The sequence below is a fragment of the Ascidiella aspersa genome, chromosome 9, assembly GCF_963924565.1.
Source record: "Ascidiella aspersa chromosome 9, kaAscAspe10.2, whole genome shotgun sequence".
Taxonomy (NCBI): domain Eukaryota; kingdom Metazoa; phylum Chordata; class Ascidiacea; order Phlebobranchia; family Ascidiidae; genus Ascidiella; species Ascidiella aspersa.
The window spans coordinates 21,615,002-21,638,766 of NC_139455.1; the positions used below are offsets into that span (position 1 = coordinate 21,615,002).

General features: G+C 36.3%; 2 protein-coding genes across 2 annotated transcripts; one reads left to right on the forward strand and one right to left on the reverse strand.

The window, feature by feature from the left end:
- Nucleotides 1-8,744: 8,744 nt before the first annotated feature.
- Nucleotides 8,745-12,393, reverse strand: LOC146133572 (large ribosomal subunit protein uL29-like). The gene is made up of 4 exons (XM_083396741.1): nucleotides 12,340-12,393; nucleotides 12,084-12,220; nucleotides 10,507-10,588; nucleotides 8,745-8,913 (listed from the first exon to the last, which is right to left on the reverse strand). The coding sequence occupies exons 1-4, from the start codon at nucleotides 12,340-12,342 to the stop codon at nucleotides 8,764-8,766; spliced, it is 372 nt and encodes a 123-aa protein (XP_083252867.1). The 5' UTR covers nucleotides 12,343-12,393; the 3' UTR covers nucleotides 8,745-8,763.
- Nucleotides 12,394-15,483: 3,090 nt separating this feature from the next.
- Nucleotides 15,484-23,046, forward strand: LOC146133573 (voltage-gated potassium channel regulatory subunit KCNF1-like). The gene is made up of 10 exons (XM_083397795.1): nucleotides 15,484-15,599; nucleotides 16,069-16,136; nucleotides 16,328-16,437; nucleotides 17,143-17,277; nucleotides 17,686-17,877; nucleotides 18,469-18,672; nucleotides 19,618-19,752; nucleotides 20,706-20,838; nucleotides 21,448-21,590; nucleotides 22,693-23,046. The coding sequence occupies exons 1-10, from the start codon at nucleotides 15,484-15,486 to the stop codon at nucleotides 23,044-23,046; spliced, it is 1,590 nt and encodes a 529-aa protein (XP_083253921.1).
- Nucleotides 23,047-23,765: the final 719 nt, after the last annotated feature.

A 23,765-nucleotide genomic window follows, 5' to 3' on the forward strand; every position in this document is an offset into this window, starting at 1 on the left:
CATCATGAAACGAATAGGGCGTTAGCCTTTAGTCATAGTGAAAACAATAATTTTCAGAAGCGCGATATATTTTATTGTTTATTTACTTTAAAGTGGAAAAAATAGTAATTTATCTGGGGCTTTTTATGTTATGTTTATATTAAAAAGACGTAAAACAAAGCGCAAATATAACTAACAAATCGCAAATATTTAATTATTAAGGTTTGCAAAACAGCCATTGTAGAAAGTTGCATATAGAACGTACTGGGACTTTCAAACTGGTCTAACACAAAAAAATGTTCTTGTCACCTCCTGGACACCAATTTGATGAGCAATAGTAAACTGGTTTATTTAATGGTGTAACCGGAAAAATGTGATCATAAGCAAACAATTGCAGTATGCTTGCTGATCGTTAGCCATTTTTGTTTCTTTGATTAAACGCTCAACTAAACGCATTACAATAATTTAACAGTACTTCGCGGAACACGAACAATGATGTCACATGTGGCCCGCGGGCCTGGGTTTGGACCATCCTGCACTACAACATGACCGTCTTTTATAAAAAGATATTCTTAAAGCATAAACTATATACTTCTAACCAGTGTGAAAAGCCTCATAAAAGCAAATTTAAAACACGGCGTGGTTTGTATTAAATATAGCGTTCAACTTTATACGCGTGATTATTTTTATGCCATTAATAAACAAAGTGATATGTTTTTAATTGTTTTATTACAGCATTTGCAGACTGTTTGGTCATATTTTTCAAAAAGTTTATTAAATTTAGGCAAGTTTCCCAAAGATTCTGTTACGTCATAAGCGACCTAAAACAATGGACTTTTGGTTGAGCAAAGTTTTTTTGACATTTTGTTCACATTCGTTCAATGTCTTTTGTCGGAAACGGCAGAAATTTATGGCAGAAGCGATTACTATGTTTTTATTTGAATCGACTCGAAACTGTTTGCGCCCTTCAATGGGTTTACGTTCGTACCAAAGCAGATTGCGAATGATTTCCAGGCTTTGCAGAAATGTTTCTATTCAATGTTCCCTGATTCATTGAAAGAACTGAAGACCATCATGGCTTCGTTATGCTGTTGGTCAGTGTGATGATGCTCATAGCATTCTTCGAGGGTGGATGTGTTCTCGTGCAAAGGTAAATACATTCCAAATTAACAAAATTATAAATCTTCGTATGCTGTTGTGTGGATATTTAAGTGATGTAAGTTTACGTTAAATAACCTACAGTTCGAATAAGTTAACTTTTGTTAGAAAGATGTACATGCTTTCTACGAAGAATTGCGCGTGCAACCGCAACGTTCTATACCTTACAAAAGCTTGAAGGTAAAACACAAATTACAAATAGTGTCCGAATTGTTCGAAATGTGGCCTGTGTTGCCTATCATATTTATTTTTCGAACTAAACTTACTGTAGTAGGACGTATTCAAACCGGTTGACTACATGGACCATGGGTCCCCAAACTTTTTATGAAGTGCCGGAAAAGTGTAAAGATTGACGGTCGCGGTCCGAATATGAAATTTTGTGTCGAACTTTATTAAATTGATTATTAATTATCATTAAACAAAATATAAATAACTATTAAACAAAAAACGCGTGCATTTGATTATCACGTCTGATATCTTCGAAATATTCATTGCACACCTGACAAGGAATGTGTCAACCAAAGCTAATGCCATCCTGACCAAAGTAAGGCAGCATAGCATAAAATACATTTTGACCAAAACCATTTTTTGGGTTCGCATGTTGCTAGTGCTAAAAGCGAGGACGAAGTTTAACAAAGCAACACAAACCACTACTATTCCAGCAAGGTCTGGTCCAAGTGCTTTAGAGAAGGCAAAGAAAGCTGAAAAATCTTCCGCAGTGGCAAAAAGACTGAGCCCAGTACTCAGCAAGTCCCATGTTATCATCACTTGCTATTCAGGATAGGATGAACTGGGCGGAACCCTGGCACCTGAACACGAATACTGGCTTCAGAAATGGTCTAAAAGAAAACATCCTTTTGTCAAAATACCAAAATTTAGCAATGACACAGAGCAGGCGAAAGAAGACGTACAGCGACTGGAGAACAAAGAGAATATACAAATTCAACACCGGACACACCAAGCAAAAATACAATTCCTGATGTTGACATAATGATGAAAAAAGTGTCCGTCAATCTCCGACGGAGGAAGATTCGCAGAGGTACTACGAAGAGGAACTGGCGGAGCAGGCGAAAGGGGACGCACAGAGAGTAGCGCAGAAGGATCAACAGAGAACAGATCATCCTTTCGTAAAAATCTTGGTAAAACATCCAAATCGAAAAACCTTGCTGCTGATGGGTCTCACTCCAAATTACAGGCACTAAATACAATCAAGCCGTCGATGAAAGTTGGAACCCCTGAATATTCCGCTACAACCACCTCTCACAAAGCATTCGATCGTCCTCCCTCTAAACTTCGGCTACCAACAAGCCTTAGTACGCCAGGCAAACTTTGTTCGGCATCTACACATTATGCGCCGGTCAATGACAAGGCTCAAGTTGGGGTGGATACCCATTTAAAACTGCGACAGCCAGGCAATCCACAACGACCTGTGTCCAAGCTTTGTAAGCCTAAGAATCAAATTGAGCCGAAAGATTTGGCTGACGCGCTTAAAATGGAACCCGAAATTAAGTCGCCTCCAATTCCCATAGAGTCTTCAACGCTTCACGACATTACTAAATCAGATACGAAGAAAGAGGAAGATTGGATAGCCAACGTGCAGAGAGCCTTGATGCGGGAGACGTCGTTTAGGATTCAGGATGACCCTAAACATCTCTGCACCTCATCCTCGGTCGTCGGCAAGATGAGGAAGCCGACCTGGATGAGAAGGAGCGCACTATTTAATAGGTTGACTTCCTGGATGAAATTCAGGAACTGGAGGAACCTCACCATGAGAAAAGATTCCGAAAACATGACGTCCAGACCTCCACAACAACAAGAAAGTGCCTACGATTCCATCTGACTCACCACAACTGACGTATATCTTCTGGATAAGACCTAAATGGTAAGAATCAGGCCTTAACAACACTTTACCTATTATAACCCCAAACCTCACCCCTAAAAATTTTTCTAACTGCCATGATAATTTCAACCCTAACCCATTTTTTAACCCACTAATTAACCTACAATAACCCCAAACAGGACCAAAAATCCGGTGCCAAAACAGCGGCGCCCCAGGCGTTATTTTGGCCATTTAGGCCTTATTCGGGTACGATTTTCGATCTTAATATGTACTGGACTTCACTGCGTATTTAGCTTTATTATGTCGTTGGTTTTATCAATTTTTCTGCTTTAGGTATTGTTGCTTTTTAAGTCTTAGTCTGTTTTCCCAAATAAAAATACCTTGTAGTAAAATACAATTAGAGCTTCAATGTGTTATTTATTTCCGGTTGATTTCCATTGTTAACACCGTTATTAAAATCGTCGGTGGTATTTGTGAATAGCGATAGCTTGATTATATAATAAAGTGTTTATTGAAATTATGATGTAAAAGTTATTAAACTTGTAAAAAAAACAATGGTCTTGTGAAAAAAGGGCGCTGGTCTAAAAATCTACCACTTTTATTTTACAGTAACAAAACGAGTTGTCAAAATTGTACCACGTCCACCACAAACAAAAGGTTTAAACATTTACCTCTTATACTTACTTACTACATAACTTACCAGCACAAACAAGTGGTGAAACAGCTTCCCTACTCCGGCCCTATTGTTGTTGCCCTTGTTCCCTAGTTGAGGCAGGTTGCATGAAGGACTTGGCTGATCATTATTTTTTCCGGCGTTTTCTTTGCCAATCGGAAGAATCGTGCGAAAACACCTACTACAACTTACATTCTATCAGTTAAGTTCAGCACTGGCGGAAATTGTTTGTAACTATCTCGGCCTGAATTTTTTTATATGATTTGCTTTAATAAATTAATCACAACATACCAAACTCATTGAAACAAAAATTTCAGTTAATTTTTGCTACACTTTCGACCAACAAACGAAAGTTTTTTCATACAGTTTATAACCTTAATTTGACATACAGGTTTTGCATTACAACAAGCTAAAAACTCTTGACTTGTGGCTTTTGGGCGCAGCAGCAAATTGCTCCCGTTAACAGCTTCACTGGATGAGGATGTATTTGGCAAAGTGCTTACTGTCCCTTGTTGCTTGCACTGTCACTTGTTGCTTGCTAGCATGAGGTTTCGGCGGTGAATTAGCCTGAACACAGAAATTCTGACATTGTCAGAATGAATACTGAATAAAATTAACAACTGATAAATATTGAAAAAAAATTCCCGGGGATTTTATTTTTTAAAATTCGAAAAATTGAAAAAAAAAATCGAAAAAACTTTAAAGTCGTTTTTCAGCTTTATTTTACGTGTTAGGGGGTTGAAACTTTACCATGTTGTTTCTACGCCCAAGACGCATCTACACACAAAGTTTCACTCAAATCAGAGAAGGTCGATTTTTGAAAAATGCCAAAAATCGCGTTTTTTTGGATAATTTTTATAAAAAATGTCCATTTTCTCGTCAATTATAAAGAATTGGACTATATAAGTATTAGCGTTAGATTCATATTGTCATAACGCATCTTCTGTGAAAATTTCAGCCAAATCGGAGCAGGTCGAAAATTATTCGAAAAAAATCGCTGGTATATGAGCGTCGAAATTGGCCAATTTTGCCGATTTAGCCCTATGTTACAACATAGGAAATACTAATGATGTGAAATGCGCTATAATAAATAGTCAAGCGTTATATCAAACAGACAAATCTCGTTGTTATAACAATTTGTAGGCTGCGATAAGCTTCATGTCGACACCTGTTAGAAGACGTTTTTTGAAATCCAACTTAAGATGAACTGTGTATATTCACCAGTATATTCACCAGAAGTCTTTTAACAACCAATCTTTAGAATCCACAAACGCTACCGTTTTTGAGAAAATCACTTTAGAATGAATAAATAATAATTTGCAGTTTCTCCAAGTGCGTTTGGACAAACTGCGAATATTTCGGCTCAAAAAAAAAAATAAACTGCGAACATTTCGGCTCGCTAAAAAAATATTATTATTTTTTTTGTAACTATAAAACAAAATTTTCTTTTTCTAATATATTTTTTGTAAGTTCTTTTTTTATCCAAGATAGTGAGGTTTCTTTAGCAGAGTTTTTATTTATAGGCGCGATGTTTGTAATTTGTAGTATAGTATTCTGCCACATCGAGAAGAAGACGTTGTGTTGGTTTAAAAAGCAACCGTTTTCAGTGATTTCTATCTACTCGTTCCAATTTAGAGTAGTAACTATCAACAATCAACCTGCAACAACTAACCAACTAAAATGACAGTATCCTTACGAACAGTCTTCTTCTGATCGCCCACCGAAGTACAATCCAAGCTCAAAGTTGCGTAACTTCCTAGATCGGACAAGCTCCTATAGCCAAAGGTTTAGGGCTTGACGATTAGGCGTAAACGTCACGCAGCACTCGGCAGATCTTGAAGAAGACCTCTTTAAACCTTAAAATTTGTCTTAAGTAATCCTCGATTAAACTTTCGTTTGTTGGTTTGCGACGATGAGCTTAGTTTCTCCATGAGAACCAGACAGTAAGAATTCAAAGTTGTTATTTTCGTTTTTATTGTTTTTCGCATTTATATTTTGGCAGGAGCCGCTTTCACAGTTTGAAGCAAATGATGTCAGTTGACACTAAAGCTAAAACATGCACTTAATTTTACTTTCAAACGTTACTTTTGAAGTCTACAATGTAATGGGTCGTACAACATTATTTTCTTCATTAATTAATGGGTTGTATAATAACTTATTTTCATGTTTCTTTTCTAATTTTAACTAATAATAATCGCGCCTCGGATAAACGACATCATCAGCACGATAACGCCATCAAACTCAGTTCGTGTACGTTTTATTGTCTGGCACCTAAGAAGCAGAAACAAATTTGTACTTTGCGTTAAAACTTTAGTTTGTTGGTTGATTCTCGTTAAAATGTGAATTAAAATATTGTTATTAAAATTACAACGTTTCACGTAAGCGACGACGCAGTGTTTTTTTTTTGTTTTTTTTGGTAACGCAAGTTAGGTTCAATGTCGAATACAAGTATATATAAATATATATGTATATATATTTATATATAGCAGGGCTGCGGAGTCGGTTAAAACCAACCCGAGTCCGGCCAAAAGTAAGATTTTGTCAAGTCCCGATTCCAGCTGTGACTCTACACCCTGTATTTTTTACCCATTTACGCAACTAAATTAAGGTGGAGGATTTTCTGCAATCCACTCATATTGGTGTCATTATTGATCTACCCGCATTACATGGTTTAAAATATTTCACTATTTCTATTACACTTTTAGTACTTACATTTTGCCGCCTTAACAGTTTTTAAATTTGATACTGCGCATGCGCACGTCGGATTCGGGACTACTTGCGCGGTACTACTCGAGTCCCGAGTCCGCCTCCGCAGCCCTGACGTATAGGCTATATATATTGGTATATAGGCAAAAAACTGATCATACCCATTTTTATTATTTTTGAAAAACATAAATGCGAAAGCTACAATTCTATGATAAATTAGTGTTATTGCCTTGGGTTTGTGGTGCTTTGGTTTAATTTGACTTTCGGCTTGTACTTCAGTTGAACTATTCACTATTGGCTTCTCTTTTCTTAAGTTGAATGTCGCTTCGTTAACCCGTATATTTTAGTGTTTTTTCGCTTGTATGTTGTTGTCCCGGTCTTTTGTTGGGTTCAGTCAGTGCTTGGGAGTGCTTTCTGTCTTTACATTATCTTCTAACCTTCTATGATAAAGGCCTACTCTTTTTCCAAAGTTCCCAGAATAAATTGTTTATTGAAGACAAATTACCTTCGCAGAAATATTGTAATGTCGCCACGTTGAATCTAAAATACAGTAAACACAGATTAGCAAACATAAAAGAAAGAATAAATAAAAGTCGTATCTTCTGACTTGTCCGGTGTTTCGTCATTTGTTTGCCTTTTTATTTTAAATAAGAACGTTTTATTTTTTATGATAATTCAAGAAGGGTTTCTTTTACATCCATCCTTGTGGAAGCTTCTGTCTTTTTTAAGCAAAATTGTCATATATAGATTGTTTATGTTTTTTTTGGTATCATAATATCAACTATACCTCTTTCAACCTCCGGTGAGCTAAAACGTTTGATATCAAGACCAAATTAAGATAAAAATAACGATTGAAATGGAAAATGTAATTATTAAGTAATAAGTTATAATTATTGCGCAGTAAGCTATGATTTCAATGATATTTCGTGTAAACAATTTCACGATCTCGTTAAAAATGATCCTTCCTTATTGGCAAAGTTAAGGAAACCACAAATTATTCATGGGCTGAATCTAAAAATAAATTTGATTTGTTGTTTTTGATTTTATTTTTGTTTAACTTGCCGGCAAAAAAATTTCCTCTTTTTGGGTGCTGAAATTATGGTAGTCTATAATTAAAACAGTTTAGGCCCTTTTCTGGGACAGAACGCTTCCTAATCTTCTTGTGCCACGTTAGCTGTTGTAAGATGTTAAATGTACGTATGAAAATGTTGGGAGCATTGGTATAAATGTTTTAAGTATAATTTGACAGCCTTAAACACACTGATTTTGGCTATACATATATAAAAGCACATTTGTTCTATTTTGCTAATGAAACCATTTATCAAATTTAAGGAGAAAATTACCGACAACACTCATTTTAGAGCAATTTATTAAAACCACTTTAAGGTTTTTCGTAAAAGTAGTTTTTTTTTTCTGACAGTAGGTTCAGACCTAATATAACAAAATTGGCAATAATTTTCTTAGTAAATACAACTCAATAGCACTAAAATTGGGCTTGTTATACTCTATCTTGAAATGCGTAACTATTTTCATTTACTCTCACGATCTGGGCTATGAATATTTTATGACATCTTTGTAAATTTAATTAATTGAAGCCAATCACTTCACCTTGCCATTCAAGTGTGAAGGTGGTTCCACCACCTTGGTGTGCTAGCTTACGCCAGAAATTGTTACAATCACCGGCAAAACACCAAAGAAAAGTTCCCAATAAAAAGCGATGTTACAATCGGACAATGTTCACACCAAGAAAAATCAAAACTATCGCAGTTGTTGACTATTAGTAAAATGTTTTGTTATTAAGTTTTTGTGTGTGCACCACGCAGATGTAACCTCGGCCGGGCGCTTAATCATTTAAAATTGCGAATAGTCACTGCTCTAAACAAGAAAGGTAACAAATCGCCTTTTAACAGGCGGCATTATATTCGGTGATCACTTTTTATTAATATTACAACGTAGTATACGATCATATAACAGACAACTGTCTATCTACATTCTACAATAATACGAGATACCTATAGTACATAAGAATCGGGGGCTAGCTGGAATCTTTCGAATTTCCTTGACCCAGTCAGTTTAAACTCGATTTCATTTGCTTACAATCAAGATAGTTGTTTTGCGTCTGGACAGAATACTAGGAATCACTCTACACACTATGTCTAAAAGTTGTAACGTCACCCAACTAAAAATAGGGCAGGTTAAACTTAATTTGGGGGTTTAAAAAAAGTTTTAACCTAAACCTAGCAATTCAATATTTTAGACAAATGCTAACTAATAATTTTAACTCCAAGCCTTCGCGATTCTATATATTTTAGATTTTAATAAATTAAGAATATCTTTTGATTGTCCACGCACCTCAACTTTTCAACAAATATTAGTAAACAAGCAAACTGCAGAGGAATAATTTTATTTAGGCTTTAAGCGCGTAGAGACGTTTGGGGTAGAGCTGTTGCTTTCGAGCAGCCTTCTTGGTCACCAAACTTTCTTCATGCTTGTTCAGCCTTCTCCTCAGAGCGCGGGTCTTCTTCGGACGCAGGTCCTTGGGCTTGCGTTTTTTGCCCTGGAAATAATAGGTAAGTTTTTGTAGTGTTTCTTGAGCATCCATCAGTCATCTTCTTATGCAGTACTTAGTTATGACCACACCATTCATGGAAATTGTGAAACAACTTTTATTTATTGCTATATAAATCAGGGAGTCGAACCGGGAACTTTATGAACCGGTTTTGGACAATTTTCCGAACCTTGAACAGTTTTTTGTTAGATTTTAGAGAATCGTACGGGAACTGAACCAAATATTTGAAAAAACCTCAAGCCCAACTGAACCCAACAAAAAAACGGTTTACTCCACCATGATGTGAAAAAGTCAAGTTATGCCAAGTTCAAAACTTAATGAATACATAAAACGTTGCTTTTTTATTTTTCATTTTAAATATGATCCATTTGTTTTTAATCGGCCTATGTAACCATTTTAGCTAAGGGAGCCATATAAGCTAAATATTCTTGTTTAGATTTCCATGAGAGCCATATAATAATTTTTAACATCTAGTTATAGGTTGGCAAAAAATAGTAAATTGAGCAGGGCTGAAAAGAATAGGGCCTTGGATATTGAAATATTCCTTCAAACAGGATAACAGTTTTGAAAAACAAAAAGGATAAGTGTGAAGCGCAGAAAATTTGCTATTATGTATGTTAAAAATGGAAAAATAAAGTTAGGAAAGCAGTCGTAGCTGTGTGCAGTTTTATTTGAGATAATGCTGTCAAATGATAGCTTAGATTTTTCTGCAAGCAAGATTCTTTTATCAAAAAAGCCATATATGTCTTGAGAGTCATAGGTTCCAGACAGCAGGCCTATGTCACAAAACTTAGTTTAAATTAGAGTTACAAATTTATTATTCTCAACATTTTTTGACACAACTATGAAACTGGAAGTGAACATGAATAGTCAAACGGTTCAACACCTTAATATAAATGCATATGTTTATGTTAAAGTGGTCATTCTATAAATGCACCCCTAATAATTCCTTGTTTTATATTGAGTTGATTATGTGGCGCACCTGAATTAGAAATTAAATAAGGTCACAAGAAACAAATATTAATTGGTGCACGAAAAATAAAAGGTTGACCATCACAGTTATATATAAAGTCAAAAAACATTTGCACTAATGATAACCTATGCAACAGTATACACAACGAGGGGTTTAGTAGATGATTTTCACAATTTTGCAATGATGCGATAGGTATATTTTATTGTTGGAAAATTCTTAAACATCATTCCTAATCAATATTTAAATTTAATTCATACAATTTTTTGGTCATAATGCTGTTTTTACTTATGATTGCATTTTATAAGTGGACAAATTCTTCTTAGATATAACAGCACTAAAAAGGTAAAGAACCACTGTGAGAATTAAATATATGCAATCTTGTTTTTATGTTCGCCATTTGCTCGAGCACAAATTTCAGTGCTGGTCTAGAATCCTACCACTTTTTTACAGTAACGCAACAAGGTGTCAAAAATGAAATTGCAAGGAAGAATTATCATTTATAATAATTTGAGACCAGCACCGATTATTGTCCATTTTAAATAATCATGTTTTGTGGCATAATATTTTTGATGACATAAATCATGATTTATATTTATAGAAAATTTCACCTTGAACAGCTTCCTAAGATTGTCCTTTTGTGTTTGGTTAATGACGGTCAGAACCCTGGCAATGCTCTTGCGAACAAGACATCTGCAAACAAAAAAATAATAGGTAAAATATAAACATACTGGCCCAGGTCTAGAATCCTACCACATTTTATTTTACAATAAGGAAAGTTTCCAAATTAAAATTGCAAGGAAGAAATAAATATAATAACATTACTTGACCCACACAAACTCGCAACCTAACCCAAATAATGTTAGCAATATACACGCTCCGGGTTTTTTTAAGGTAAGGTTTGGGTGACCGCTAAGTAGTTTTAAGAGACCGCAAGTGTTTCATTTAAACACCAAAAAGTTACAAAAAATTTGGGAAACCGCTGGAGAAATTTTTTCGGTTCCCCAAAACACCTTAAAAAAACACTGTATACGCCCAATTAAAAATGTGGTACAATTTTAAACACCCCGCTGGTCTACAATCTTACCCTTAACTAACTTTATTTGGGTAAGGGTTAGCGTTTGGTATAGGGCTAGTGTGGAAAAGTATGGCAGATCTAAACAAAATCTTGTGAGTGCACAGCAGAAAAAATCGGCGCTCTTTCACTTATGTACGTGAAAATTAATAAAAAAAAACTTTCTTCAAATGCCGCATACCACAACGCATATTGTTTGGGTTAGGGTGCGGGTTAGCGTTCGGGTGAGGGTGGGTCAAGTTATTATTAATAATAAACATAATATTACTTGACCCACCCTCACCCAAACGCTAACCCGCACCCTAACCCAAACAATATGCTTGGGGTATGCGGTATTATTTTGTTTTGTTTTTTTGCACAACTTTTCACGTACATAAATAAAGAGCGCCAAAAAATCTGGGTACCGAGGAAACAGTAAAAAGGTTCAAATCAGGTGCACTTTCAAGTTTCCGGGTGCATTCTATGATTTTTCCGATGCCCTCTGTATTGCATAGATTGTCCTGTAAACACATGGCGGTGCGATAAATATGGTCACAAGCGTTTTAGATTTTTTAGCAGTTCAGATTTTTCAGGGTGCACTTTTGCAAGGTTGAAAAAACACGCGGGGGGAACTTGCCATACTTTTCACAGTGGGGTTAGGGTAAGGCAATATTATTAAATAATAAATATAATAATTCTTGAACAAAACAAACACTAACCAACCGACACTAACACAAATATTCGGCGTTGATCTAATAATTGTTTCAGCGCTGTGGTAAGATGCTAGAGTCATACCACAGCACACATTCTGGCGCTGGTCTAGAATCCTACCACAATGATGAAATCAACGCACAATATTTGGGTAAGGGTGCGGGTTAGCGTTTGGGTGTGGGTGTGGGTGGGTCAAGTATTATTATATTCATTATTTAATAATATTACTTGACCCACCCTCACCCAAACACTAACCGACACCCTAACCCACATATTGTGCATTGCTTAATAATTATTTCAACAATGTGGTAGGATTCTAGACCAGCGCCCATACTTTTTTTTTAGTTTCCACAGAAATGTTGATAATTAAAATTAAACCGCCTGTATTAAGGGTGTGTTTTTTCCTGTTGATATTTTACTTACATTTTTGAGAGCTTTGAAGCGGCGCCGCCGGTTACTGTCGCAACACGTAGAGTTGAAAGTTCCTGTTTGAAATCGTTCAACTGCTTCAGTAACTCCTCCTTCGTTTTTCCTCGAAGTTCCTTAGCCTTGATCTTCGCCTAAAACCAACATAATACCTTGCATAATACTCTCTGACGAAAAAACTTTCTATTTAACAACTTTCTGGTCTATTATTCCCATCTAGAATTGCGATTATAACAGATTTTCGAAGCCTTACCATGATCCTTGTTTGGGTTGAAAAGGGAATTTTGTTTCTTCACTGCGTGACAAGTAGACTTACCACAAGGTGCGCTGTTGGACATGTTTTTATTATAAAAAGGGTACTATGGCACAATATGTAGTCAGGGTTATTTTTTTTATTTTGTTACCTTCAAGTTATCTGAGTCACTTATCGAACAGGAATCACAATAAATTCAATCTGTTTTTATCAGCCGTTCCTATTTTTTTTTTTTCTGAAACATAACCGAACTTTGTACCAATATTTGTAAGATTTTGAGAAGTCGAACCGCAATAAAAGTTAACTGAACTTAGCGAACCTATAAAATCACTTTACTTCAGAAACGCGGCGAAACACCTCGAACTTAAAACAATCATACTATGTTTAATTTTGGTCCAGTTTGCGCAAAATGTAAAAAAACTGAAATATTTTAGAACACGAGGATACACCGGATGTTATTTAAGTTACGCAGTTATCATTGCTTTTTGCATATACGCCACGTATGATGTTTTGAATTGGTTATATTGAAGATTGTAATAACGTTGAAAAATAACGCTTTATTAACGTTAAAAATGACGTATAATATAGTCTAATTCTAAACACAAGTAAGCTTCGATGTCAGTATTTACCGTAGTTTTTACGTCACGTGAAGTTCTAATTAGATTGCATTGTTGTTAGTTACAAACCAAAAAATAACGTTGTTAAAACGCTTAAAATCACGTCCAAAATGCTGTCAAAGAAGTTAGCTTTGACCTTAGAATTCAACGTCATTTATACTTCACGCGTGACGTTGTCAGTTAGTTGGATCTTAGTTTGTCGCAACGTCAAGAAATAACGTTATTAAAACGTTTAAAATTGCATCCAAAACCGTCTTAAATAAGTTAGCTTTGACGTCAGAAATCACCGTTGATTGTACGTCACGTATGATTTAATAAATTGGGTCCATTGTGGTTTCTCACGACAACGTATGAAATGAAATCAAGTTTACTTTGACGTGAGTAATTAACGTTGCATGTACGTCACCTATGATGTTCTAAGTTGGTTACATTAAGGTTTGTAATAAGGTTGAGAAATGAGAAATGATGTATAAAATAGTCATAAAAAAAATATGCTTGTTACAAAAGGTAACGTTGTTGTTACGTCACGTTTTACGTTTTAATTATATAACATTGTAGTTAGTCAAAACGGTAAATTGACGTTATTATAACGCTTAAAATGGCGTCCTGGTCTCCAAGAAATTAGCTTTAATGTCAGAATTTAATGTTGATTGTACGTCACGTATCACGTTGTAAACTAGTTACATCAATGGTGGTCACAAAGTTTAAAAATAATGTTAGCAAAACGTTCGCTCTGACGTACAAAATAGCCTAAAACAAGTTATTAGCCTCGAAGTAAGTAATTAACCTTGTTCGTACGTCACTTTTTACGTTATAATCAGGTTACATTGTGGTGCGCCACAATTTTTTTAAAGAATACCATTGAAAAAACGTTTAAACGACGTCAAAAGTGGCTGAAAAGACGTTAGTTTTGACGTCAGTAAACAACGTTTTTTGTACGTGATTTATGACGTTTTGAAATAAGTTGTATTTGGTTTGTTTCAACGTTACGAAAGAACGTTAATCAAACGTTTGAAGTTACGTTAAAATTTGTCTATAACAAGTTAATTGTGACGTCAGAAATGAACGTGAATTCTACGTCACGTATGACGTTCTAAGCTGGTTGCGTTATAGTTTTACGGAACGTTAAATATACAGCGTTAATTAAACGTGTAAAAGACGTCTAAACCGGTCTAAAAAATGTTAGATTTTACGTTAGTAATAAACGTTATTTGCATGTCACCTATGACGTTGTAAATTTGTTTCATTGTGGTTCGTCTCAACGTTAAAAAATAACGTTCAACAAACGTTCGAAGTGACGTCCAAAATGATGTAAAACATGTTAAGATCGACGTCTGTAATCAACGTTGTTTGTACGTTACAAATGACGTTGAAATTTGGTCGCATTGCGGTTTTTCTTAACGTTAATTTTGACGTTAGTGCTACGTTTTACATTACGTTTTGATAACACGGCCTCGACGTATTTTCTTAACGTTCGTTTGGACACATTCCCACAACGTTTACTTAGTTTTAAAAAAAAATCCGAACGTCGAAAAAACGTTGTGTGTTAGCTGGGTAATTGTTAGCAAGCAAGTTTTTTTCGGGTAAAAAGTTTTCTGATTTGTAAGACGTCAAGTGTTTATTTTATACATTATGATTTTGTGTCCTTGGCATAGTAAACGGCGAAATAAGTAAGCGCATGCAGGCTCATTTCTGTATCATGCACCTAACTCGGTGGAATTTTTTTAATTAAACTTTTGGTAAGGCTTCTACACAGATGCTTGCGCTGTTGGCAAAAAATAAATAACAAATGATAAAAATATAAAATGAAAATAAAAGATTGTCGCAACGAATTAAAAGAAGTTCCAATTTGTGTTGTGGCACTTTTATCGACTATCAATACGTAAAATTAGGTTTTGTTTCTACAACAGAAATTAGCCAGTATTTGACCGCACACGTATTAATCACGTGTGACATTTATTTCGAAAAAATCAGTGTGAAAAAACAGACGATTTTATCAGCACAATTGTTGCCTAATTACTATATTTTGGAGTAGGCCTTCTACACTAGTATATACTATAGTACATATAAGCTATTGCTGCCAGACATAATATCAAGTTTGTAGAGCTCTTCTGGCAAATGTAATTTTAAATATTACATTTGCCAGAAGAGCTCTATACTATAGTACGTTTGATCTCAATTAGAGTTTTCGATGTTGTTAGTCAGGTGTGTTAGTGCTAAACAAGTGTAACAACGTCGTTCCGAGACGAAAAATCCTACACCCTTAGGTGCAACAAAACAAGTCCCACAGGGGCAATTTGGTCACTCGGTGCCTGATGTTCTACTGGTTTGATTGTTTGTCGCGCTTCGGAAGCCAATTACAATTAACCAAAACGGCTCGAACAAAATCAATGTTGTTCCTAATCAAGTTACGCAGCTGATCGTTAGTAGACGCTAATCAATGATTTGAACTTGGAAAGGCGATCCAGACTGGCGGGATGTGTTCTATGCCAAGAGGCCACGGGCACATGCAAAGCAGGCCAGAGTCATGCAGGTGAATGTCGGTGGCGAGATATTTCGCCTAACTAACGAGCAGCTCAACAACTTGCCGAACAGCAAACTTTCTAAATTGCACAGCGAGAGGTTTGTAGCAAAGACCGAGCGATTGTTTGACGTTTTATTGAATGCGGTGCCTTAATTATATATAGGCCTACTGTTGGAAAGGCATTGGTTTGGCAACAACACTTTAGCTAAGTTAACCGACAAAATATAACACTTTGTGGCAATACTAGTGGGAATCACTTTGCTTTTGTACAATCAACTTACTGTTTTAAAATTCCTTACTAGAACCCGCACGACCAGCTTTACTTTGTGTGAGTCATTTGGGGATCGGCAGCTTTGACGTGATATTGATCGAGTTTTAATCGCATAAGTTAAAATGTTTTGTCTTTACATGTGACAGAATGTAATTTAGCCTGTAACTTTTATACACAAAAGCACAGTGTAGAAATGAACGCTATATATTCTATAAATACGGTCTATTCTTTTTTTCAAGTGTGGCTTTCAATGTAAAGTGTTTTTAAAGTTTTATTTGTTGTAGAACTGGTCGGTCTGATGGATCAAAAAACGCTACGGAAGATTCTGTGTATTACGACAGGGACCCGGAGTCATTCAAATGCATTTTGTCAGCCTACAAAGGACGTACGTATTCAACGAACGAGAAAAGTCTATAACTATAATCAGAGCCCAGATGCGTGCGCGAAAGCTTTTAGGGAATCTATGTTAGTTGACTTGACAGTCTACACCCAAGTGTAATTATCGGCATAAATATACTTTGCAGTCATATAAATTAAAACTATGAAGGAACCTAAATATAATGTTTGTTTTTTCAGGTTTGATATCTGTACCTAAATCAATATGCCCGGCTCAACTGAGAGAGGAAATGCTGTTTTGGGTAGTCGACGAAACTTTCCTGGACGTCGATGCTTGTGAAAGGCTTGAGGTAGCCTCCAAAACATGTTTTATTTTATAGCAGCCTCGTTGACAAGCTAAATTTGTACCTACAACGTACAGATAAAATATAAAACAGGTCATTTGAATTATAAATAGCAATCGATTTTGCTGGTTTTTAAACACTACCTGACTTTGGCTATCGATTGAGCTTGGCATTTAAATGCCTTAACGTTGTAATTCGAAAATGTATGTTATTCTTCAGGTCTAAGTGCAAGGGTGGGCAATTATTTTGACAGGGGTCCGCATTAGAACCAGAAAATATCTTGGCGGGCCGGATAACATATAATATAAAGTATAATTTTTTTGTAAAAGAAGCTATATACATATTTTAGTTTTGACAAGCTGGTGAGTAAGAATAGACGAGGTTGTCTTACAAAGAGTAATTTAATCATTAAAATAATATTAATAAAAAAACGAAATGGCTTATTTTTTCTTAAAAAACGTTTTGAAAGAAAGTAAGGCGTGGGCCGGATTAAATTGCTTGGCTGGCAGGATTTGGGCCGCGAGCCCTAGTTTACCCAGTTCTGTCGAAGAGCATTTGGGATTATAGGAGTTATAATTAGAAATGTATAGGGTCACTCGAAAAAAAAATTAAGCACCGTTACCTTCATGTAAAATTCAAAATACCGCTGATGGTGATCAACCAAATGAGTGCTTCTAAGTTGGATGACTGTATATTTTCTTTTCTTAACAGATGGCCCTAGGTATCGTTGAAACCATCGAGAAAAATGTCGCCGAAAAGATGGCACAGTACTCGCTCGCTCAGAGGAAGATACAAATCCTTACGAAAGTCACTTCTTGGCAAGATTTTTGCAGGAACTGGAAAACTGTAAGAATATTTCGCTTTTTTATCATTTGAGGAGTAGGCCTACCCACATTATGCAAACAATTTTTCAATTTGTTTTCCATTTTTGCGTTACGATATAGTGTTTTGGTTTTTACAGTCAACGACAATGTCAAAACAGGGTCTCCGTTTGATTCTACCGATTTGCAAACAATAACATGAATAGTATTATTTAAACCAGTGGTTCTCAACTGGCTGCCATTTTCCAATGATCAAGGGTGCCGAGAGATCGTTGAGAATCTTTAAGAATCATATTTTTGCTCAACTCTTACAACTTTTTGTGTAAGATTAGAGTAAGTGCTTACAGTGACATAATATACATTTCTTCAATTAGAAAATCGTGCTTTGCAAACTATGATTAAAAAATGTTTTAAAATATAATCATTGTCCAAGGTCCGGCTCCGTCTGTGCAGTATCGTGGAGGACCCTTCTTCCTCCAACTTGGCCAAGTGGTGGATGTTGATCTCGATCGGCTTCATCCTCATCTCGCTCTGCGTATTTGTTGTCGGAACAGTTCCCGGCTATTATGACGTAGATGAAGACGGGATTGAACACGAGATTGAGACACTTGAGCAAATCGAAGTCGTAAGTATTTTTTTACTGACGTACATAGCAGCAGTATTGTGAACAAGTAATTTCAAAAGGACTTAAATTTGGATAAATGGCTCCGTTTTATAAAAAATAAACTTGATGAAAACACTTCATTTTAAGTCATATGTCCGAAAGACTTAAGTCAAGTTACGTCATTTGAAAACAGTGACCTAAGTGCACTTCATTTACAACACTGATCAGCAGTGTTAAAAGTCAAGTCATAAAAGACTTTCAGTCAAGCCAAGCCAAGTCAATTGAAATCGGGGACTTGAGTGCACTTACGTGATTACAACACTTCACTAGAGTCTAGTCAAAACTTAGAATTTTACAGGTTATGTTCAATGGAACCTATTATACTAGTTAAATAATAAATTTCATTATGTTTTTTTTTTTCAGAATAGTCAGTTATGTGTATCGATAATAGTAATCAATTAATCAATCTGCAATAACACTTTCGTGATGCCTTTTGATGATGAAATGACATTTTTCGTACGTAAAATGTAAAAGGAAATTTCACTTTCAAACCTATATAGGCTTGCAAGCTGAGATACAATGAAAATAATACATAATATGTCCGATCAACAGGTTTGCATGTCATGGTTCACTTTTGAGTACGCGGTGCGTTTCGTCGTTGCGCCGAAAAAGTTCGTATTCATCCGCCAGTTTCTCAACGTGATCGACCTCATGAGCATCATTCCCTTTTTCGTGCAAATCTTCACGCAGTCTCACGGTTCACATGAAGCGGAGTCGGCTCAGGCCAATGTTGAGACGTGGAAGCATCTGACACAAGTGTGTTTAAAATAGAAGTTAACCTCTTATTCTGTTCCGTGTCGAAGTTCAACCTAGCTATTAAAATCGCACTGTTAATTATCCCTGCTGTGATTTTATACCGTCTTACCATTTTTTAAGTTCAACGTTTAGGTGTTTTTAACTTTTTTCAAGTTTTATTTTAAGTTTTTTACCCCGCGTTTATTAACTAATAACCTATGTATTAAAATCTTTCTGTTTATTTATCTCTGTTTTAATTTTTACGGGCTTACCGCAAATCTATGTAGAAAAAAACAAATTTAAGATTTACCGACGGCCAATATTTATTTACTGCAAATTAAATGGATAGGTAATATTAATTGCAAACTGCCTTCTTTTTTTAGTAATCGCTTTTACCGGGTGTAAATTACACACATTTGCTTTCATAAAACTTGATAAAAAGTTATGTGTTTTCAACTAAGAATTTGAATTAGCCTATTGTGGTATCGAAAAACTGTGACATACACAATCGATGCGTGACATTGCTCATTAGGCGTGAAGTCGTTAACTTTATCAAGAGGTTAATCAAGCCTTCGATTTTGGTATCTAATTAGTAAAGAGCACAGTCGGTTTGATCATCCGATTTCACACGTGTTTGTCGATTACTTGTCACGAGCATTTTATACAACAAAAAGTTATTCACTGGGTGCCGTAGAACGTACATTTAATTCATTATTGCACAGATACAATCGGGGTAAAACTGTTTTAAGTTTTAATTCAGTACCACTAAAGATGTATAGACTATACACACTTTAATGTCAGAAAAAAAAATTTATACTGTGATGAAGCCCTCCTGGAGTTGTACTGGTCAACGATAGCGGCACCGGCCAACAATAGTCTATATAGCAAACTTATTTCGGTATTTAAAGCCTCTCAAACGGAATATTTTAACGTCTAATTAAGTCGTCATTTACATATTTTATTTAGGTGATTCGAATTCTCCGTGTCGTTAGGATCTTTCGACTTGGACGGCACTCCGAAGGTTTAAAACTTCTTTGCATAACGCTTGTTCAGAGCGCTAACGAATTAGTGATGCTCTCTATATACCTCTTCATCGGAATTGTAAGTAAATATTTAAACCTATGGTTAAACGATAAACTTTAACAGTAATTTTGGTATTTTGATTAGTTTTGTCGTGTTAGCCTACATTTTTTAGTATTCTGATGTCCCTCAGTTGTAGGGTTTCCAGAGGTTTTGTCAATTTTTTTGACGGAAAAATTCTAACCCAAACGAAAACGAGAAAATATTGCCCGGGAATATCCAGTTACCAAGTTTACTAAGGTATTGAAGAGCAGCAAGAATTTTAAACAAGAATACATATAACTCTAGTAAAAGCAACATCGGGATAGTGCTTTTTGAGGAATTAACCAACAATGTCATTTACGACTATTATAGGGATGTCCGATACTTGATATCCTATTCCGATAACGATACCCGATATTTAAGGCTAAAAATTATCGCGGTCCGATTCGGTATTAAATATCGTCATTGCTATGCTTAAACAAACAAAAATGAAACGTTCATAGGTAATAGTTTTACAGGTTCAAAAAACCTTAATAAGTTTAGTTACGTCCAGTGGTTAACCTACTGTTGGCTAAAATTATAGTTAACTCTTCCAAACTTGAGATATAGTTTGATGAGCGAACAACGTATATCAACATTTAGCGAGCAAGCTATTCTCCAAGTAGAAAGTCAGTAAAAACTATATGCCAAATCGAACTATATTTTTTAAATACATAAGTGAAAATCAAATCGTTTTCCTTAATGACTGAAATCCAAGTCAAGTTATTTGTTCGCCGGGCCTTAGCCAAGGCAAGTTAATTTGCCCGAAACTTTCCAATTAGGGCCATTTTATTAAAGAAACAGTTACTTAAGTGCACTGATGTGAAACTCAAGTCATTCACCGCACAACATGAAATGGTTACCCTGGGTAGATGAAAATGGTATACTTACGGAGCATTTGATTAGCAACCACAAACCAACACAGGGTTGCTAAAAATACCGTTTTTCCTTAGATAATACTTGCAACAGCTCTCTTTATGATGGAAAGCGAGAAAACTTTTCCCAACTTGTGCGAGGCGTTGTGGTTCGCCGCTGTTACCATAACAACTGTGGGGTACGGAGACAAAGCCCCACTCACCATCCCAGGTAAAACGAGCTGTGTTTGGTGTGTTTCGAAGGACCAAGAGGGGTATATTATCCTTCGATCTATGGGGTTTGTCCCCAAAACAATGGTTTTCAGTTTTATCAGCTAAAACCACAAACCCCTGAACTAACGGAGTCATGGAATAAAATTAAGTAGGCCTATATACTGTGATATACCGTTACTGAAGTACTACTGATAAAACTAGATGTATTTTCAGCATAAATCAATTTGTCTTTCTTACGCGTGTTGCGCAATGGGTACGTCTTTCTTAACTCGGTGTAATTTCCCTTCGTTAGAACGAAAGCCTTTTTTATCTCAAGAGTTGTATAAAACGCAACCCAAATTTACTTAAAAATTAACCAAAATTATAAATCAATATCAATTTCAAACAAATATTATTAGCCTTGGGTACATAATGCTTAGATCAGTAATGTGGATTGATAAATGAATTACAATGCCAAAAAGGTCGAGTAGATCGACATTAATGTCACATAACTGAAAATTATACCAGCTCGTATCGAAATGTCTTAATCAAGATGAAGTCGATCTATTCGACTTTTTGTGCTTAGCGATTTATTATCAAGTATTAGCCTTTCTTTCTATTTTCCTAGGTCGCATAGTGACGGCGTTTTCGTTTCTCCTTGGCTTGATTGCGATCGCAATACCTATTCACCCAATCATAACCAATTTCTCCAACTGCTACATGATCAAGAAAGACATGGACATGGCATTTAAGCGGACGCTTAAACGAATGGTAAGTTTCATTCGTGCTCTAACAGTGTTCGTAACTTAATTTGACTTTGTATAAATTGGTTAAGTGGTCAAGTTAATATGCCTGCGGGCAAAATGTGGCCGTTGGACATTATTCTTCCTGCCAGCGGCAATTTTTTCCTAATGAAAACAAAAATGTACGTTTGAAATGTGTGTCGAAAAACCCAATTTTGAAGATGCTTTAAACTAAACGACAAACTTATTAAACTTACTATGTTTTATGACGTAACTTTTCTATGTTTCGTATACGTTTAACGATAATTAATTCAATAAAGTTTGACACAAACTTTTATATCCAGCCCACAATCACCAATTCTTGCAGCTATCCGGCCCGCGATTTTCAGGCCTTGCTATTGTCCATCCCATTATGAAATAAGTTAGGCGGGCATTGCATTTGGTACAGGCATTACAAACAGACCAAGTAACGTAATGCAAGCGCCTAGAGGAAATAGTGATGTTAGGCACTTCTAACGAATGAGACATTTTTATTCCTGTCGCATTCATACGGTATAATTATTTTCTAAAGAACACGGACGGAAACTAATTTACATATAGGATGCCAATCATGATGCATTAGCTCACTGGGGTGCAGGAACATTAATAAACATGGACAGAATTAAGAAAAACGTTAGGAATTTGAAAGAACGTCAGGAGGGAGCCAGGAATTTACCCTTCAGCCTAAAAATACCGCGCTTATCCTGGCTTATGGCGTCTGGACCCCTAGTTGTGCATATGTATTGGGTGCTGCATAGAATGGCGCTATATGGTCAGATTTTAAACGGCCAAAAATGGTCAGATTTTAACTCCCAATATTCTTATGTAGTAGATCGCCCAGGTTTGAATGCGGTTGTTCGAACTCCAACACAAGCTGGATTTTTTCTTACCTTACATAAACGACCAATCTGATTGGACCGAACGATTTCGAAAATAACCTTAACCTTCACGAAGGCGAAGGACTTGGCAACGCTACAAAGGCTCTTGGGTTTAACATTTTGAGTTTCCCGTTGTTGTTTTCACAAGTGTTAGATCACAGAACATTGTACAAGCAACGTTTTTACCTATACTTACTTTGTGTAATCTCGCAGAAATACAAGGAAGCGACGGGCGACGGAGTCGAGCAGCAAAGCGACGAAAGTTCCCTTGCAAGCGGATCGCCTTTTAAGGAGGAAGAAGCGGATAAAGCTCATCCAGCCACGCAGCAGCCTCTTCTCCCAAGGGCCTCTTCCGAAAGCCTCAGAAGACGCGCCTCCACAGGAACAAAGAGCCGTCTCTCAATCTTTCGACACTCCCCGTTGAAGAGAAGGTGGAGCACGGCAAGTGGTAACAAGAGGTCAAAAATGAAGTCCGGCCTCGCTCGATCGTCGATTCTTTTTATTCCAGTGCCGAGTGCGGGAGCTCAGCATGAAGGACACTGCCGGTGTATTTTCTGCACCGATTGACTCTAAGCGTCGGTTTCAGAAAAAGGCTTGTGGACGGTGCGAAAACTGCCGGACAGAGCCTTTGTATCTAAAGCTGTGTGGATATTTAAGACTCCGACTTGTGTACGGTCCTAAATGCAGAAGTGTTAACCCACTCGAAGGAGGTATTACGTCTAAATTTGTTTTGCCACAAATGTCGCTGAATATTATTAAAGGATTACAGCATTAAAGTCACTATGAATAAAATCGCTGGAGGGAAGCTTTATACAATATGTTTGGTAAGAGCGTCTTGAAGTCGACAAACTATTTAAAAAGTCAGTAGCGATGTGTTTCCGCGACCCCATGTTCTCGTATTTTCTGCACCGGTTGACTTCTATCGCTTTTAACACTTACGTATTGTCTTAAAAAAAACACTGAATAATAGTTGTCCTCACTGGCGCCGCAAAGACCTTCTACGCTGCACAATTCGTTCACTAAACAACAGAAATTAGATGCTATAGGTTGCGTAGGCTAACGGTGTAGTGGCAAGGTCAGCGTGTTGAATGATTTTCAGAAAATAGATAGTCGAGAGACGTGGTCAAAACGCGATACACGTATGTTTTGCATGTTATGTTTATTCTGACTTACACGATGTAACAGAACTACGTATGCGGCCAATTAACAACTGTTCGCTCTGTTTTATGATGACAGGCAAGGGCGCCCGCAGAAAATTTCCAAGGGGAGTGCAATCAGGGTCGTAA

Excerpts from the sequence above, each read along its gene's own strand:
- LOC146133572 (XM_083396741.1), bottom strand. Across the intron at positions 10,589-12,083 it reads GCTTCAAAGCTCTCAAAAAT|ATGTCTTGTTCGCAAGAGCA; the intron begins GTAAGTAAAATA and ends TTTTGTTTGCAG. Across the intron at positions 8,914-10,506 it reads ATCTTAGGAAGCTGTTCAAG|GGCAAAAAACGCAAGCCCAA; the intron begins GTGAAATTTTCT and ends TATTATTTCCAG.
- LOC146133573 (XM_083397795.1), top strand. The coding sequence starts at position 15,484 with ATGCAGGTGAATGTCGGTGGCGAGATATTTCGCCTAACTAACGAGCAG. Across the intron at positions 15,600-16,068 it reads TTTGTAGCAAAGACCGAGCG|GGAAGATTCTGTGTATTACG; the intron begins ATTGTTTGACGT and ends AAAAAACGCTAC. Across the intron at positions 20,839-21,447 it reads AGCCCCACTCACCATCCCAG|GTCGCATAGTGACGGCGTTT; the intron begins GTAAAACGAGCT and ends CTATTTTCCTAG.